The following is a 19,358-nucleotide window of genomic DNA, read 5'->3' on the forward strand; positions in this document are numbered from 1 at the left end:
ATAATCTTTAGCGTGTAGATAGAAGATGGTGTAGAGATGGTAACTGATAGAACAAAACACAGAGATAAAAAGAAACCAGAGAGCTGAATGGCTGACTACAGTTGTCTGTACCACAGTGGTACTACAGTGGTAAGGTCATTAGTAAGCTCCTGTCAGGTTGATAAAATGTCAGAGACAACACCCCATGTAGTTATGTTGGGGAGGAAAGGGATGAATAGGAAATGACACCTCCCTGCTTGTGTAACTTCACCTTCAGGTTATATGTTGCTATAGAGTTGAGCTGAGTTAGCAGAATGCTGCCAGCAGGAGAAAGTGTTACACCATCCTTTGCAGTTGTTGGCTCTGCTGCTTGTCTGGTTACAGGATGAGCCACTTCACTTACCTTAGCAAGAGCACAAGTTCACTTTTTTTTTAACATTTCTTTTCCTGCTGTTTACAGACAAATAGCACTATCGTGTTAGGAGAATTGGCTCATACAGAGCATATTTGCAAGTGTATGCATCATAGGTATGTGGGTTAGTGGAACCCTGATAACTTTCTTGCTGCAAACACTGCCTGAAAGATTTTAAGTCAGTACTTTCCCAGAAATTATATGCTTTCAGCTTCTTTGTTCTGAAGGATAAGTACTGTTATACTATTGGGCATCAACTAACCTTGCATAGTAGTGGTATTTCTTTTAAAAGTGAGATGTTAAATTTATCATAAGCCTCTTTATCTGAGCAGGATCATTGCTTTCATAAACACAACTTACTCCTAATCTCATCTCATCTATTAAACAAGCAGGTAACCTGCACCATATTCTCATTACTGGAAGCTGAGAACTTCTCACTAGTACTTTTAAATTGCTTTTGGTTTAGCTTAGAGCAGCTAGTTTGGAAGGTGCTGTCCTGGTTAGCTAGAGCAGCTATGCCTGGGAACAGCTTTATCAGAAGATAAATTCAGAACAGAGCTTAAAAGACTTCTACAGCCATTTAACTGCTCACACTACACAGGTATGACTTCCAGTGAGCTCTGTCAGGAGCTGCATTACCTTTCTATTGTCTTAAGTCCTTTGTTTAGCCTACTGGTGTTAGTGTTATATAGTATGGGTACAGCACACGTCAATAAAGCTAGTTTTTCCTCAGAGCAGGCATTTGGTTCAGCAAGAACACAGAATAGGGGGGAAAAAAGCTTCAGTAAAAAAACAAAAGCCCCTCAAAATTGAGAAAGTTTTAGTTATTTTGCCTCAGTTTAAGCTTTGACAGATTTAAAAGTCGCACTTAACAACAAAGCTTTGTTCAGAACTCTGCTATACAACTACACATATGATATGGTTACTCTATAAATGAGGAAGCCAGCAGCAGTATTTAGTCTAATTACCCTCACTCAGGGGTAAACTTGACCCACCACACAATAAATAGCAAGACACTGTTTTATGAAGGGAGTGGCAGAACTTCCTCTAACTGTTAATAGGATGGTACTAAGTGACACTCTTCTAGAAGATAACCAAGCAGAAGACTATGTAATCTTAGTTTAGCTAAGCTTTTTACAAGAGTTTGAGCCTAACTTATATTTAAGAACGTGAAGTTATGTACTGCAGCTGATGCTTAGTTTGTATGAGTGTACTTGTTCAATAAATCTCCATAAGGAAGCTTTGAATACAATAGTTTATTTGTAGTTGTAAAAGCACAAGTGTTACATACATTAACTGCATATTTGTTAGAATCAGTACCTATTTAACAGAAGAGCTATATGTGCAGAGACAAGACAGTCATGCTTAGATTTTCCCCTAGTATTTTGCTGCTTTACTATTTATTTCCACCTTCAGTAAAATCTCTACAGAAATAAAGAGTGAGGAAATACAGATACATAACAGCTAGAGTTAAGTGAATGAAGGCAATTTGACAACATCATCGGTCCTTTAGAACTAGTGAAATAAGAGATCTGTATTTGAAAGGCCAAAGACTTAACTAGTTAGAGCAGCTAGGCAACAAAGCTAGTCTGAGTTCACTCAAGACAATTCAGGTTTATGGCCTGTTGCGAACAAGAAAGTTAGCATTAACTCTTACCACATAATTCCAAAAAATAGTGATAGGCTTTTTAAGGCAGGTATTTTAGTCTTTTAATACCAGGTTTTCCAGCTTATTTTCCTATCAATTTAGCATATGTTGCCATTTTATTGCTAAAGAAAGCATACCATCATTGCAAGCAAAACAGCATGGTTTTCATTAGCAGTCAGTATGTTCAAGACTTACATTATTACTACAGAAGGGTAGTACTGTTACTAAAAACAAGTGAAATTCTATTTAAATCACACCAAATCATTATCTTGACACTAAACAGAGACTGTAGTTAACAGTATACACTAAAGAGCAGAGCAGCACCATTTTGGAGCAATAGAGAGAAAAATACTACTCCTTCATCTTTCACTATGTTGTTGTTAAAAAAAAAAAAAGATGAAGACAAACTTAATTGTTCTAACAATACTTTCTTCTATAAGAAAGGATAAAGTATTTTTCAGCTCATCCAAGTGTAAATCCTAATGCAAACATGTACTCCATCATCATTGTGAAACTAGTATAAGTTATTTGTCAGCTTGACTTACAGGGTGCATTCTCTAAGTTTTTTGTCCGCCTGCTTCAGGGAGATCCATGTATTTAACATGCTTGATCGCAGTTTTGCCCACACCAAGTGGTTATTTAATCCAAATATCTGGGCAGCAAACTGGGCAGCTCCTTCAGGTGACAGAGTAGTAGGACAGCCAAGACCTGCAAAGAAAGAAGACTGCCACTTAGCAAAATGTTTTATAGTCACAAACAAACTACTGCTTCTCAATGGCAACTTAAGACAGTGCTTGTTTAAACCCTCAGGAGCCATACAGCTGAACAGTATAACAGACTAGTTTTATAGCTGCCACAGTGGTGCATATTCCATTACTTCTCTAACAGGACTGCTTCATTCCATTTTAAACTAAAAACAGCATATCAAAAAGTTCACATTCAAAGAGCTAATAGAATTCTGGGCTCCCAAGTCCTCAAACATCCATTCTAGTCACTAGCAAAACTCAAGTTCATGCAGGTAGCAATGCACTACTACAATAGTTAGTCAAGCTCTTATCTACTCCAGTTGTCAAAGATGATATTTCTTGATCTTTGATGATAGTAAAATGCAGCTCTGTAAGGAGGAACAAAATCAATTAAGTGCCCATTAATACCAATTCCAGTTTCACAAACTTGTGTGTTTAGCCAGGATAAGCAAAGGTTTACAGCTTTCTGAAGAGTATTGTGTGTAATCTGAATGTGTAATCTTTGCTCCATTAAACTTCTTGACTACAAAGTGGCAAGAGACTGTACACTAGAGATTTCTAGAACTGTTTTTCAGTACTGATCCAGCTACTGTTCTGAAGAGTGCTGTGCCACGTGTGCATTTGTCCACATGTAAGGGGTATCTACAACAAAAATAGAGCTAGGTCACTACAAGTGTGTAAGTTAAAGACCATCTTACCACTGGGTAGTCTGAGAGAGGACCACACATCCTGAGCACCCCAGTCAGCTGAGAGTGGAGGACAGTTGACAACTGGGTAAGCAGTGTTGCCAGACATTACTGGCCCCAAACCATTGCTTCTGCCAGCTACTGCAATAAATACTGTTGGGATTCCATCTCCTAGAATGGGAAAAAAAAACCACATATAGATAAGCAAGCCATCTTTCCTTCTCCCAAATGCTTTTGTGGGAGCTTTATCTGGGCACCCAGTTCTTCTGTTTGCAATTAATTGATTGTTAAGTAAGTTACATAGCATACTGTAGAATTTCATTTCTAACTTTCCCCTTTGCAGAAATAAGAGTCAGTTTTCCAGCTTTAAATCCTAGTTACCATTTAACACATTAGGAAGCTCACATATCTTGCTCTACCCATGTTTGAGGGGAAAGTCTCAGTGTCAGAGGAATAGGTGCTGCTTAGCTTTTAAAGAGAAACATTTAAAGATGCCAGAGATTAAATAGCTACACACTGTAAAATACCAAGCAACTCACCTCTAAACTAAATGTCTTTGGACTGTGCCTACCACATCTGTCATTTCACTAACTGCCTCTTTAACCCCCATCTGCTGGTTGTTCTCTGTAAAAAATATACTCCTACAAAAATAGTTATTTCTTCTCTCTTCTGTTAGGCTATAAATCTTTCCTAAAGGATGTCAAGTTTTCTTGATATAACTATGAGTTTATAGCCAACATCCTTTTCTCTTGGAATCTAAAATAATGACTAAACATATTTTTGTGAAACAGGTAGGAAGACTATCAGTAGCATCTCTCTTATAAGTAAGAAGAGTATTTAGAGTCAGCTTGAGAAACTGTCACTCTTCCCTGTTTCAGAAATGCCACAATCAGTAAGAAGATGCTGCAATAACAGCTTGGGGGGAGAAGGGGAGCACTCAATTGCTGGGATAAAAGCAGAGGTTGGACTTCCAGTAACAGAAAGTGTGGCCAGGCAATAGGACAATACATTACTCCATAATTGTTTATGGCAGTTTATAGACTAAGCTGTTACAATACTGTTCTACACCTGCCAGTTACATAATTATTGTTGTGCAAAAAGCAAGGAAAAAAAACAAGCTACCAGAAATCCTTAAATGAACAAATTGTTCCTGTACATGTTACTGTTTCAATCCACGTCAATTCTTTGGCATTTACCTTCATATTCTGCTTTGATCCTTAGAGTTTCATCTGGCCCTTTGTGAGCAGAGGTCACTCTTAACTCACAAGGTATTCCAAAGGTTGCACATGCCTTTTTTATTTTTTCACAGTGACTGAGGTCAGAAGGAGATCCCATCAACACCACAACTCTACCTTGGCTCTTCGTTTTCAGAAGCAACTGAGTAGGAGGGGGGGCAGGGGGAAGAAAAGCCATCAGCAGGGCTTCAAGACATACAGTTATCAAACTCTAGATAGTTTGTTCATACATATACATACCTCCACTCTTTCTGCAACCCATTCAAAGTTTCTCTTAACCATCTGCAGTGCTTCAGGAGTAACTTCTTTTAGGTCCCGGTAAGACTAAAAAGAAAAAAAAGTAAAGCTAGTGTTTTGCTTTAGGTACAGAAAGCACTTGTTTTGCTACCACAATTGATAAAAAAAGACCTCAGCTGGAATGTTTATGCAGTTTCTAGTAATTCCTCAGGAAGGAAGATTGTGATACACATGTAGGAAAGAGCTTCTTCACAGAAGAGAGAAGTGTAAACAGCCAAGTTTTTATCCTAACAAAAAAAGAGCTGAAAAGAGGAAGCGATTACTTTCTTGCTCATTTCTTTTCTCTACATACAAAGAACTATTTAATGAAAAATATATCTCAGCAGGTGTATGCAACCTTCTACACTATACTATGTGGCCATTTGTAACACAGAAAGCTTCTAGCCACTAGTGCATCAAGGTTTTGACAGCTTCCTGAAAGCTAGATTTAAGGAAACCCATACAACTGATTTAAAATTGGAATTTATAATGACATTTTTGCCTGCAGTAGCACTGCACTGGCTGACCTAGATTCTGCATGACCTGACCACGCACCTTATTTTAGGGAGATGAATACAGCACAATCACTGCAACTTGCTCAAGCATGCCACTATACAAGTCAGGTAAAGCAAGCAATAGAGCAGTACCTCTTCCTAATTTAATGATAATAATAAATTACTTTTCCCCTCACTTTCCCCTTGGGGCTTGCAGCCACTTTCACTCAGAGGGTCTCTGTTATTAGGCTCAATGATAGTCACAAAAGCTCCACAGCAGCAGTACTCCCAAACTGTTTTGTTTTTATAACTATTTGACAAACACCTCTGAATTACTAAGTAAGTGTAGTTGCTACAAGCCAAAAAAGCATGACAAGTTTTACTTCAAACTCTACAGTCCTCCTCTTATTTCTGGACCCAATCTGCTAGCAACACTTATAGACAAACAAATATCGAATGTAAGCCTACACACAGTAAGTAACAAAGAAAAGCAACTTCCCCACACGGATATCCCTGAGAAGTACTCATGTATCAGGACATCTCCACTAGTAGAAGATACAACTCCGAATAAATGAAGCTGCTCCAAGACAGATCTGGGGACCAGAGCTTCTTCTGTCCTTGCTATTTATTGTCCGATTATTTAATTATCTGCACACCAAGTCAGATATTCTTAATATCCCTGCAAGCTCTACACTTCAGTTCATCATAATAGCTCTAGGCAATACTGTTGCTGAGCATTCCTATTAAAAATGTACATGCACAGGATTATTTTCTACTAGAAAACAATCAGGATTTCCCAAATATTTAATGAGAACAGGACTGGACACTCAGTGCCTTATGGGCTACACTGTAAAAATAGAAGACCATCCAGAAAAAAAAAAGCTATTCTAAAAGCAAATGCTTAAATGTAGGGTTTACTTTTTTCCCTTCTTTCCAACCAACTCAGATTAAAAACATTACCTGTTTGTCCTTCTGCTGGCTTCTGTCTCCTGATGGCCACAGCCTCCATGAATCGTTATCAATAACATCAGCAAGAACGATTTCTTTTGTTAAAATATTAACACCAAATTCAATCTAAAAGAGAAAAAAGTCTATTTTAAGAACTGTACAGTGACATATATCCCATCAAAACTAACATCATGATGAATCATATTTTCCTCATACCTTCAGGTCTACCAGAGTGCAGTTCTGTGGCTGCCATGATTTTTCCAGGATCTCAAAAATAGCTTGAGTAGAGTGTGCCATAATATCCACTTCAGTCTGGCCAATAGTAAGTCCAGCAAAACAGAACTTGGCTTCAATTAGCTGTTCCTCAGACCACTGTGGGTCATTATTGGCATCATCCTGTTGAGAAAATGAAAGAGATAATAGCACATAGCTTAATCTTGCTATAAGGGGAAAAAATAACCATAGAAGACAATATTTGATTAAAAAAGTCTACAGACAGAGGCTTCAAACTGGTATTTCATTAGCACTATAAAAGCTTTGTAACAGCAACACTAGAACACTTCCTGTAACACCTAAACATCTTTAAAAGCACTTCTCAGGTTTGGATAGTGCATCAGGAGTGACAGAGTCCACTACAAAAACATTAAGATCATAGTTCACAAGACACCTCTTTCAGTGCACGTTTCTGAAGTACAGAATTTTAAGTGAATAGCTATCCACTTACAGACAGCTTGCAAGTACACTTTAAGTTCTTCAGATACACCAACATGTCCACTTCGATTGAGACTACACCTCTAAAAAGCCCCTATACTTTATAAATAACTCATCTTTGGTTATCAGAAAAATAATGCTTTATTTACTTTCTGTACAGTTTGGTTCATTATTCTTTGGTGGCCCTGTCAGCCAGCATCATACTGTGCACATTTTGAAAGAGATAGCTGTTAGAAGAGAATACAAGAAAGTGTTAGGATGGCAAAATCATCAGCACCAAGAGGATCTGTCAACCTCTGGTGCTACCTGCTTTACTTGTCAGCATTTTTAAAGAGATACTGAAGAGTTCTGGCTCTGTTTAAGTCTAATTGTCATAGGAAAGGAAACTTACCTTATAAAACATCTCAATTTTGGGTGGATAAAACTTATATCCTTCTTTGACACCAGGGTTTCTTTTGAGGAAGGAGCCAGTAGCAATTCTTCTGCACACCCATTCAATTGGGATCATTTCACAGTGACCTGCTATGAATGCTGTGTCACTATGTTTTCTGACAAAAGCTGTTTTGATTCCTAAATATAAAGAGAACAACTTAGTTCTGTTACTATGCACACTCCACAGTTGAAGTGAGGCAGAAACATGTTCATCCAACTACATATAGAACAAAATCAAATCTTGTTCTTGTCTGCACTTAATGGATACCTGAGACCTCTTCTGGGAGCTTTAAATGCTCTGAAAGGAGAGGGGATTTCTTCACTTTTATCTTGCAAAAGGACATCAATGCTGTTATCTTTCACAACTCATTAGCTTCAGCAGTTCTATAATTTAAGACCCACGTGTAACTCAGAAACTTATGTTCTGATCAGACTTCCTATTCATGCAGTAACTAAGTTTAACCACACTAAGAGATCTTACCTCTCTCAAAGAACTTCCATCTTCTCACATATGCTGGCACATTTGTCATTTAATAGATGCCAACTCTACTTTGACCAGGCTTTTCCAAGTTTAAAGAGTCCTTCCTTTCAGAGATGTGTTTAAGCCAGGCCAGATATTTCATAACCTGGTTATGTTGATGATTACACGAATCATTCTGATCAATGTAAGTAATCCAGCTAGAGGTGGAAGTCCTTCTATCAGGCTGAGCTGTAACCAGAAGAGAGCATCTGACTGCAGCTCTCTAGTGGACTTCCAAGTTGTAATCACAATAAGACACTTTGTAACAGCAAATATTTTTCTGGGCCTGCTTTCTTGCCCTGCTCACAAGCTATCCTTTTCTTAGCAAGGATGGAGAATACCTGGTCAGGAAACACATTCTGAGTAGCTAGAAGGCTCCTTCTGCTCACAGCTGACTAGGAATAGCTGCTCAGGTACTGAGTCTACAGAAAGGAAGTGACAGGGATTTAAATTGACATCTCCTCTACTGCGCACAGACTTAAGGGTCAGAAGTTACTGCTGCATTGACATTTCCAGCAACAAGAGATCCAAAATTGCAATCCTCCCCCTTGAGACACCTTTCTTTATATAGTTAAGCTACCAACAAACACATGCCCCTTGCAATGTGAAATACTGTACTGAAAAGTGAGGACACCTGATGAGGAAGGATGGATAAAAAAAGATTTGCTCACAAAGCTTTTAAAAATTCATCCCTCAGTTATTGTTGTTTAAAAAACAAGGTATTAACAGCAGCAACCAGATAACTTGCCATGCTTTCTGGTAGAGGAGCTATTGACTGTAACATCATACACTGAACAGTAGTTGCAGACTTTCAGAGGACTTACTGAAAGGCAGCAAAATATAAGAGCATGGTAGTCTTTACTGCTTTGTTTATAAAGGGCAACCAGGATTGGGGGGGAGGGGGAAACTTACTCTTTCCTTCATTACTAACTAACATTTATTTAGGCCACTAGATCCCAGTGATTTATCTGGCAAAAGATATTAAGACTTGGAGGTATACATGCGCACACAAACTTGCTGCAGCAAAACAACAGTATTGTATAATTCTAAGATGACCCATACTAAACACTGACAGCCAACATGAGCCCATCTCCACTCTAAGTCCAATATGAATCTTCCTTTCCCCCTTTCCTCCTCCCCCAGCAACTAGCAAAGTGGGAAAAGTCCCAGTTCCCCCCCAGCCAGGGCAAGACAGTTGTCAAGCCCAACTGGCATCTGTCAGAGACAGAAGCTAAAGGAATTGCAGCCAGTCAGTTCAAGAAGTAGCTATATTCCATTCTATCTCCAGAGAAATAAAGGAAGAAGAACAAGTGAAATGCTTAAAACATATATGAAAAGTCAGTGTTCACACTGTAATTGCACTGCCCTAGAGGACAAAAATAATTTAAACTATCAACTGCCTAGCAAGTCACTTCTAAATCCAGTCACCAAACTCCCTACCTAGTTTATTACTGCCTTTCTAATCAGCACAGATGTCAGCGCTTCTAAAGCGCACATCAGCTCCATTACAAACAGGAGAGAAACTTTAACAGAACTCTTTGTAAATCATCACCTTTGAAAACACAGGTTAAGAGAAGTTGCACAAAGCAAACAAACTACTTCTACAATAAGGCATTAGCGTTATCTGCAATTTATGCTAGTCAAATAACCAAATTGGAGGAAAAACCCTGAAAGTACTTTTGTTATTTTAAAATGCATCTGCAGTTTATTCTGCATAGAATTTTCCACAGCACCTAAAGTTACTCAGCAAAAGACATTTAAAGATCTTTGAGATGTCTACAGCACAGCTTCTTAGCATATTAAATATTTTAAATGTGAAGTATTTGACAGTTTAACTTATAAAACAAAGCCATTTGAAAATTAGGCAAAGCATCTTATTCATTGCTCAAAAATGAAAACTACTTTTTTAAAAAGGAAAAAAAAAAAAACAAAACACCTGTAAACACAATCAGGAAAGATTTTGGAGATCTTTGTCCTATATGCAAAACAGCCTTTCCAGGAAAGCCTAGTGCTTGACGATTATACTGAATGACCTGATCATATTTTCCTCCTTCTCCACTAGTCAATTTATGAAATAGCTTAATCTCAGCACATATTTTAAGGACTACTTACATAGAAATATGTGGATAACTCTAGGGAAAACATTTTTCTCTCCTCCACATATGAAGCGTGTAGCAATGGATCTCAGATGCTCAAACACTGAAGTTCTAGTACTTTATGTGCAGCCAATAACGCAACTTTTAGCATAATTGGTACTGAGCATGAAGCAGTCTTTGTTCAAATGCTTCAAAAGGAACTGAGCATGCAGCTGTGAACACTGTCTTAGAGTCCATTGTTGCCTGTATTATAGTACTGTTTACAGACTGAAGTTGGGAACCCACCAGTTCAAATTCTTCTTTACAACTTGCATACTATTTTCCTGGCAGTATTTAAAAAAAAAAAAAAAAAAAACACAAAAAAACAGAAAAACCCACAACAACAGCAATTACTTAAAGACCTATTTTATTTTTTCTGCAAAAAAAAAAAAAATCCATTTAGGAAGGGAGGTAGGTATTAAATTCTCAGTTAAAGACACTTCAAAATGCTTTCCTTGAAGTGAAGATACTGACTCCATTTTTGGAAGTGTGGTGCAGAACTCACTCAGGAGTTACTTTTAGATACAGTCTGGTACTACCAGTAGCCAGCAGTGACTTCTAAGCAGACAGATGTAGTAAGAAAGATGAGATGCATCCAATCTGTTGTTATACCCAATAAAAAGCAAGGATTGACAGGAGCAGAGGGGAGGGGAGATGCAGGAGTGTGACCAAACATGTAGGACAAACTACAGTAGTGTTCTCTGTGATTAAAGATGGCTTTGGACTCTATTGTGTTCCAAATGACTAAGTCACCCAGCTTAGTATTGGCCGGGGGGGGGGGGGGGGGGCGGGGGAGGGAACAGGATGACCCACACCCTAACAAGAATACTTACCAGCTTCTTGAAGCAACTGAAACACACAGCTAGTTGTTGTATTGGAAATTGCAGCTTTCCCTTCCATACGGTCCTTCCTGGCTGCATTTCCTGCTGTTATTTGGTCTTTTGACTGCATCAAAACACATCCTGGGATCTCTGGCAACTCGAACACTTCTTTTGTTTTACCTTCATTAATTTTTTTACCAAGTTTCAGTTCTATGGAAAAAAAAAAAAGAAGAAAGTTTCAAACTGAAACAAAAATATCTTTGCATTTCGGCAAACCAAGCTAGCCTGCTTTCAGCTGCATGCCAAGTCAGACCCAGCAGGACTCTAAGCCTTAGTCAACGACCACTAGGGAAACATTCCCACCTACAGCCCTACATTCCCACCCGAATTGTTCAGGAAGTTTCCTTTCAGCAGTAAAGGTAAAAGCCTGCAATCGCCTGGGACTTCTGCCACAACAGATGTGTGTTTGTTTTGTTAAACGTAAGCATCTTTCAGTTGAAAGAAGCTGTGTATTCTTTCGGCTACGTTTATTTCCCCTACTAACACTTTTTTTTTTTAAACATGCAACTACGCAGCTGACACTTTGGGGATTTTGTGTTAATGGTGTCAGCACAACCTGACGTCACTTTTACTACTTTTCAACCGTCAGGACAAAACAGGCAGAGAAACCTCGAAGCTCGGATAACGCTGCTTAAGAGCAGGAGTCTGAAGGAGCAACTTCCACAGAGGATCCAAAGTTTGGATGTTGGACACATTAACGGCTCCAGATAAAAGACACTAAGTTTCAGCTCGCTCTGCCTTCACATTCATCTACGCTTGGTCTTCAGTTCTGCGAGACGACGAAGCAAGACTTAACCTGCCCACAGGCAGCTTCGCACAGGGAGATAAGCGCCCAAACTCCCGGGCAAGAAAAGACTAGGCTCTCGGGGGCGGCCACACACACAAAAAAAGAAGAAAGAAAAAAAAAAACACTTCTGCGCGGAAACCGTTTGCTTTAAAAGCACATAAATCTCAGCACCAGCCTCTCAGACCCCCCGAGCTCCCCCTCGCCTCACAGATCGCTCCGCTGGGAGCGGCGCCCCCTCCCCCCACCCCCGACCGTTACCGGCCCCCCTCAGCGCCCAACGGCCGCTCCCTTGAAGGGCTCCCGCGGCGCCAGCAGGGGAGGGCGCCCCGCGGAAGCGGAGTTACCTGATGCTGCGGGGGCCATGGCGGCAGCGGGAGCAGACACCTAGGGCACAGAAGACAGGCTCAGCACATGCTCCCAGCCCCGCCGCCGGGGTAAAAAGGGGCCGGCGGAAGGGGCGGGCAGGCGGGGCGGCGGGCAGCGGCGCCGCCCGCCAATCGCCGCCCAACGCGGCGGGGCCGGCCCGCGCCCCTCTCCGCCCCGCCGAGCCCCATCGCGCCCCTCGCCGCCGGGGCGAACTCCAGCCCGCCCCCGCGCCAGCACGGCCCCGGCCCACTTCTCGGCCAGCGCACACGCCGCGACCGGCCCCCAGCGCTCCGCGCAGCCCCCCCGCGGGCAGACACCGGCCTGTTGCGCCCCGCCGCGGCACCTGGGCCGGGGGGGCCCCGGGGGGCAGCGGCCCGGCGGCGCGGCCCGGCGCTGCCCCGCGCGCTGGGGGAGGGGGAGCGGAGGGGACGGGCGGCGCCGGGATGCGCGAGGGCCAGAGCCCCCCCGTATGTAAATGAGGGAGGCCGCGCCGGCAGGGTACCGGCGGCCCCGCGCGCCGCGGCGCTGTTGGCTGCGCGCGGCGCCGCGAGGAGCGCGCGGGAGCCGCGAGACCGGGGCCGCCGCCGCCCGCCGGAGCGCCGCCCGCGGCGGCCGCCGCCACGTGCCGCCCGCAGCATGGAGCTGGAGGAGCTGGGCATCCGGGAGGAGTGCGGCGTGTTCGGCTGCATCGCCTCCGGCGTGTGGCCCACGGAGCTGGACGTGCCCCATGTGATCACGCTGGGGCTGGTGGGGCTGCAGCACAGGTAAAGGGCGGCGGGGGCCCTGCGGCCGCTCGCGGGGGGGAAGTCGGGGCTGCGGCGTGAGCGCGGGGTCGGGGTCGGGATCGGCCCCCCGGGGGCACCATCCGAAAGTGACTTCTCCGCGGCGAGCCGGGCCCCCGTCCGGGCCGCGCTCCGCGGCGGCCCCCGGCGGCCGGCCTGCGTCGGTGCCCCGCGGCGGCACGTGCTGCCGGGCCGGTGCCCGCTCGCCGGCGGCGGCGGCGGGAGGGGGAGCGCGCCGCCTCCCGCTGCGCGCCGGACGGCGGCAGCCCCGGCAGCATCCTGGCGGCGAAGCGCAACCGGCAGCAACGCCCCGCCGCCTCCCGCGCTTCCGTGCCGCCCCCGCCGGGGCGAGCGCAGGGCGCAGCTCTCGGGCATGTTCGCACCTCGGCTCCATCTAGCTAAGTCGCATCTGCCGCCGCCAGCCTTCTCTCGCTTGTGGCCTGGGGCCCCCGGCGCCCTGTGCGAGTGCGGCGGCGGAGCAAGGCCCGCGGAGCCGCTCCCGGGGCGCCGCGGAGCCGGCGGTGGCGGAGTGCCCCTCCTCGTCAGCTACTCGCCTCGTCCCGGCACCTCGTCCCCTGCGGCTTTCTAACGTAGGCGCTGACCGCCTCAAGGAGCTGCAGTAAGGCCAGGCCCTCATTCTGAACGTTATTTGAAATGCACGTGTTCAAGTGCAATTCAAAGTTTGAGACTAAGTAAATGGCTCTTAAATATTTCTAAACTCCCGTGCAGCAATAAAATAATTATTTGGAAACATCAGCATGATATAATAAAGCTTGTCTTCCACCTATGTTTATAGCAAAGTAAAAAAGATTATATTCACAGTGATCCCCTTCTAAGGTACGGATGCAGAGCTGCAAAATGAAGTTTCAGTTCTGCTTTCATTTGATATTTCAAAGTTCCAATGTTATGCACTAGTATATACTAACTATTTTTTTCCACAATGGTAGCAAGATATTTCTTATTTGTGGGAACACGTGCAGTCACACACATTCATGCTAGCTTTGGCTTCGGTAGTGCAAACAGTGTTTAGCTTTCCATTTGTGAAAAGTGGGCTAAAAGTGACACATTCATGACAGTTTGGGGAGGTAGGGCTTCTCTAAGTACATATGCACTGAATAGAAAAAATGTTAGTTTTTGTATTTTTGAAGTCACAGACATGCAAGAGTTGCTCTGAATTTGTTTTGGACCAACACTAGAAAATGTTTACATTGAGATGGTCTGTTTATAGCAGCTGAGTTTAATATACTTTTAGTGGTAAAACACTGCATCCTTACATGACGCCCATATCCTAATGTTTTCTTTGGTTGCAGGTGTATCATTCATGTACTACATATATTTGCCAGTGTCTATCAAAAACATGCTCACTAGGAGTGATAAAGCTGCAGAACCCAAGGAAGCCAGCTGTCCAATCAATGGTCTCCTCTTAGGCTGAGCCATTTTTCTGTAAACAGGCTGGTAAAAATCATGCCTCATTTAAGTTTGCATAGTTACACTGGTGGATCTGCAGTTCCGTGATTGGAAATTAAATGATTGGTGTATTTTAGTCACTTTGTCTGTAGCTTACTATCTCACTTCTCCTTATAGACATATTTCATGATTTGCATGGAAACATAGTTTCTTTCTGATGGGCACTTGTCATATATTTGATTTCCATTTTTTAACATTAATTATCCCCTATGGAGCTTTATTGGACACAACTGTAGGCAGTAATACTAATATAGTGATAGAAGTTGTGAGCAGTTCTCAAGTTCCATTAAATCAATGGAAGATATGCACCTGAAGACATTAGATTACCTCTGATTCTGATTTCCTAACTCAACAGTTGTCTGAAATTTTCAGGAGATGCTTTCTTAAAGACATAAACCTTATTGTGTCCTTATAGTGAAACCTTTTCTTTACAGTCTGTTCAATACCTTTACTCAAAAAATTCTATTAAGTAGTTGAGATGTTAGTGCTCTTATTTTCTTCTTTAATGTTTCTCCCTAACCTCTTCACATTTTTCCTTAAGAATTCTACTGTGAGGTGTAGAAAAGGTGACATTTTTATCAAAAGGTAATAGGATAGCAGCTATTCTTCATCCTTTTGGAATGTCTCTTAAAAACCAATGTTGCGATTCAGCATTAACTGTATCAGTAAATTTCCTAAGTCCATTCTTTTAAATTTGAAAGCTAAGAAATGTCTCTTAACCATGTTGCTTTAAAAATAAGTAAATATGAAAGAGAGGTATGGTAAATATTAATGGACAGTCCCAATAAAGCCTAACAGAAATTTCATTAGCCGTTAGAAAATAAAGCTCTTAGAGCTCACATTGAAATGAATAAGGATGTTTAGTTAATGACAACTGGCCTTAGACACTCATGTTCACAATTCTTCTGTATTCTAAGTAGTCCTGGGCAATAAAACAGATGACAGTTTGGCCCTTAATTCATCTTAGATTTTAAAAATTACAATACATGGACATAGCAGTATATCAAACTGCATTTTTTAGATGATGACCATAAAGAAGAGACAGCTGTTGGGAACATTATAATTTCTCGTCTTTGAAGTCTTATCTGTATACATATAGAATATTTGTTACATGCCACAAACGCAAGTGCCATCAATTCTTTATGTTTTGTGTTCTGGTATACCTGGTTGCAGCACTGTGAGGAATTTGGCTATTTGTGATAAATGGCCTAAAATGAGTTGAATTATAGTGTTAAAAAGTATTTAGGCATTCTGGAGAGCTTTACTTCGGTGGGGATGTTCATAAATGAAAGTTTCAAAATGAGGACACTGGATTGATCCAGCAAAATACCTAAGTGTGTACTCAACTGCATGAATTTGAGTGGCACTCTTTGTTTCAGTGAGACTATTTTGCTTGTAATTACATATATTTGTAAGCAGGGTTCTGGGATAGGCCCAAAAGCAGACACAGCTTGAAAGACTGAATTTCACTATATTGACATAAGTAAATATTTAAAACTGCTTTTTGTTGCTGTTGTTAATTAAAAAGCAGCTGCTAGGTTGTTAAGGCTTAAATTCGGAGCCCTTTGTATTAGAAGGCAGAATGTGGCTTTTCTATTGGCTCTTACTTTGTAATGCTGAACTGAATTAAAACGGAAACCAAGTATATTTCTAATCATAGGCTAATCAAGGCCTTCCATACACTAAGAACATTGTAACTTCAATTTAACTTGAGTCCATATTTAAGTTCGTCAATCTAAAATGCTGATCTCATCTGGTTGTAACACATTTTATAGCTATGTTAGCAGTGAATTCTCATTATGTTTGAAACTTGAAAGCTGTTAAACTAACACTGTTACTCTAAATTTAATGTTAACAAGGCTTCAGAGTGGATCTCTTAAATCATCTCTACCATTTGTGAACCAGGGAACAGAGCTGCCCATGGGGCCACTCTGACAGCATGCCAAAAAAAGTCAAAGGATATTGGTAAGGAGAGGATTTTTCTTGGGAGTGGTGAGTGAGGGAGGAGGAGTACTTTGAGTTACAAGTCTATTAAACGTCATTTGAGTCCTTGACCAGGACAAATTTGCAAAGTTAATCTTGCAACAACTGTGACTTCTGTTAACTTTTTGCAAAATTCTCTGGAAAATATTTTTGGCAGTAATGCTGGGTGCTGAAACCTGAGGGTATCCAGCTTTACTGATTTAAAAAAAAAAAGGCCTTTAAAAGGTCTCCTCTGTGCAGGTGGAAGTCCTACTAAATTCATGGACTTAAATTATTCCTTGTCCCAGCTCAGTCGAGTTCTTTGTGTGGAATTTGTTATGATAATGAAAAGAAATGGGGGAGGGAGGATTGGCTAGCATGCTTTTTGATACCTTCACTGTTACTGACTGCTGCTGAAACGTACATAACAAAGCCAACCTAATTCACCAATGTAAGTGAAGAAATATTCCTTCTCTTTCAGTCTAGTTATTAGCCATCCATCCAAGTATCTACACTTAATATAGCATAATGGATATGGATATTTACATTTTCTATACAGTCTGTTGGCTGCAAGCTAGCTCTCTTTTAAAGACTATTTAACAAGCTGCAGCTGTGGTTTAGCCTGGTGTAGACTGTGAGTCTTCCCTAAGCAAATTGGACCGGTAGTATTTGGATGGGAATTTTCTGAGAAACATCTAGGTGCTACAGGTAGTGATACTGATGAATTGTTACATTACATTTTTACCCCTTAATTTCATCTGAAGAGCTGATTTCATCTGAAGGGCCCAGTATAGGTTTAACAGATTCCTTAACAGATGGAAGAGCAACAATGTTAATTGTCTAAATGCCAAATTTTGTAATTAGCTATATTTTTATATAAACTACCTATGGAATTTACTGGATAAAATGTTTGACAAGCTAGTTATGCAGCCTGGATATCATGCTGTATGTGGTGGTAAGACAGTCCTGAATACTTTCAGAGATACTTACTGGTTTGGGATGTACTAACACTTAATCTTTTAGTTATGTATTGGTTGAAGTTTATAGGTTATTCCATGCTGCTAGGTTTTGGTAGCTGTGTTAATTATACGCTACAAAACTTACTACTGCAGGAATGGAGGAAGAGGGGGGGAGGAGTGAGACCTCTTTGCTGTGATGAGCAATTGTATCAGCTCAGCCATCTTACGTAATTTCCTGCAGGGCTAAGGTTTCTGCATGGTGACTTCCAGAAAGTGAAGATGAGCCAGATTTACATTCTAAACAGGTTTAAATCTCTGAAATCTAATGTATATGTCTTGAAATGCAGTTCAGTCTTAGCTCTTTATCTCTGGGTGTGATAGTAACCAATTGGAATGAGTTAACACGAACAGGAAAGGGTAAACCACCAGGGAAGTGGTGCCAAAATGTGTATACCTGTGAGGACATTTAAAGACAGCTGATATGTTTATTGTGACCAATAGAGTTCAGTTCGATCACATTAACCTAACCACAGAGTGGGAGTGAGACTGTTCATTTTTATTTCTCCTTCATTTCAGTGAATGCCCAGCATAGCTTGGCTCTCCCATCTTGTTGCAGAGAAAATGGATCAGTCTGGGGCAAACTGAAGATAAAAAAAGATGCTACAAGATAATAAGAGTTAGTAGAGCTATTCTAGCATTGAGCTAGCAGAGATGTACTTTCACTGGAAATGGGCACGAGCATGTTTTTTTCGTAGAGAACGAGGCTGAATTCCCCATTTCCTCACAGTCATAGAGTTAACTGGATGTAAGCTTTTCACATTAACTGCCTAGTTAAGGCATCCATGTAGACATGATTCAGCACTCCAGTAATTTTCCCAAGATCTTGTTTCTTGGGGGCTTGTCTGCCCACACCTTAAATTTGGGCCTAATGCATGGAAAGAGGATTGTATACAGCATAGGAGGTTCATGCTAGGTAGTTAAGTTGAAAGAAACTGTACTGGTTGCTCTTTTTCCCATGTCTCCTTCTCTTTCCTTGAATTGAAAAAAGCAGGATTGTTCAAAGTGGCTTTTTAGTAGATTTGTTTTAACTCATATATGAGTTCTGTCTGTTGGCTAACCACTTGGCCACATGAGTGCTTGTACCAGCACAAGGAGACCTTACTGCAAGAGAAGGAGCAAAGGGTGAAAGTAGGGAGGGACTGTCTTATAAGCCAACAGTGATGCTGATAGTACTTGTGGATCCACTAACAGTGCAAACTCCTCTGCTGCCCTGAAGCGCTTTCTACACACATTTGGCCCAAATGTAGTTTGGGCTACCAGGAAATAAGCTAAATGGGGCATTTAGAAGACTTTCCAGGGTAAGAGCCCTATCAAGAGACTTGTAAAATGACCCATTCATCTCAATGAATGAGTGCTTTAGAGATGAATGGAACTTCTAATACAGCTCAGAATGTGATCCGCCCCATTTACTTGCCCCACCTCAAAAATTCCAGTATCCCACTTGCAAACTGGAGAGGAGACAAAGCAAATTCCCATCACACTAATCTGAAAGGCTCCCAAGTATTAATGCAGATACTGGGGGTGGGGGTGGAGAAGAAGAGCAAAGGTCTCTGTTTTTCATGGAATTAAGGCTTGCTGCTGTTGCCTTTTTTACTTAATGTTGGATTTGATTTTTAGCCCGGATCATTTCCATGATGGAATTTACATTACATTCCCAGGATCAGTTATGTGGAAACAACTTGGTCTTGGCCTCAGTGTTGAAAAAGAAACACATTGTAGATCTATAGTCTAAAATAGGCTTCTCCCACACCCTTTCAATCTTACCATAATGCTCTCACAGATAACCACTTAGCATCCATCAGTGCCTGAAGTTTCACTTGCCTATGAGTGTGCCTAGACTAAATACTAGCTGTATGATACTCAGTTTAAAGC

The 19,358-nt window shown here is 41.7% G+C and overlaps 2 protein-coding genes across 7 annotated transcripts in view; one reads left to right on the plus strand and one right to left on the minus strand.

The window, feature by feature from the left end:
• Positions 1–1,627: 1,627 nt before the first annotated feature.
• PAICS (phosphoribosylaminoimidazole carboxylase and phosphoribosylaminoimidazolesuccinocarboxamide synthase) overlaps positions 1,628–19,358 on the minus strand; it is a 43,963-nt gene continuing 26,232 nt past the window's right edge. For all 6 annotated transcript variants that reach the window (XM_064511122.1, XM_064511121.1, XM_064511125.1 and 3 more), the window contains 9 exons: positions 12,235–12,274; positions 11,056–11,253; positions 7,527–7,705; positions 6,641–6,820; positions 6,437–6,550; positions 4,947–5,030; positions 4,668–4,848; positions 3,484–3,642; positions 1,628–2,747 (listed from right to left, as the gene is read on the minus strand). In XM_064511122.1, coding sequence (XP_064367192.1) covers positions 2,581–2,747; positions 3,484–3,642; positions 4,668–4,848; positions 4,947–5,030; positions 6,437–6,550; positions 6,641–6,820; positions 7,527–7,705; positions 11,056–11,253; positions 12,235–12,274 — 1,302 coding nt within the window. In that variant the 3' untranslated portion in view covers positions 1,628–2,580. The remainder of the gene's footprint in view (positions 2,748–3,483; positions 3,643–4,667; positions 4,849–4,946; positions 5,031–6,436; positions 6,551–6,640; positions 6,821–7,526; positions 7,706–11,055; positions 11,254–12,234; positions 12,275–19,358) is intronic.
• Positions 12,434–19,358, plus strand: part of PPAT (phosphoribosyl pyrophosphate amidotransferase) — a 51,334-nt gene continuing 44,409 nt past the window's right edge. Inside the window, exon 1 of the mRNA XM_026093802.2 lies at positions 12,434–13,020. Coding sequence (XP_025949587.2) covers positions 12,893–13,020 — 128 coding nt within the window. The 5' untranslated portion in view covers positions 12,434–12,892. The remainder of the gene's footprint in view (positions 13,021–19,358) is intronic.

The sequence above is a fragment of the Dromaius novaehollandiae genome, chromosome 4 (assembly GCF_036370855.1).
Source record: "Dromaius novaehollandiae isolate bDroNov1 chromosome 4, bDroNov1.hap1, whole genome shotgun sequence".
Lineage (NCBI taxonomy): Eukaryota > Metazoa > Chordata > Aves > Casuariiformes > Dromaiidae > Dromaius > Dromaius novaehollandiae.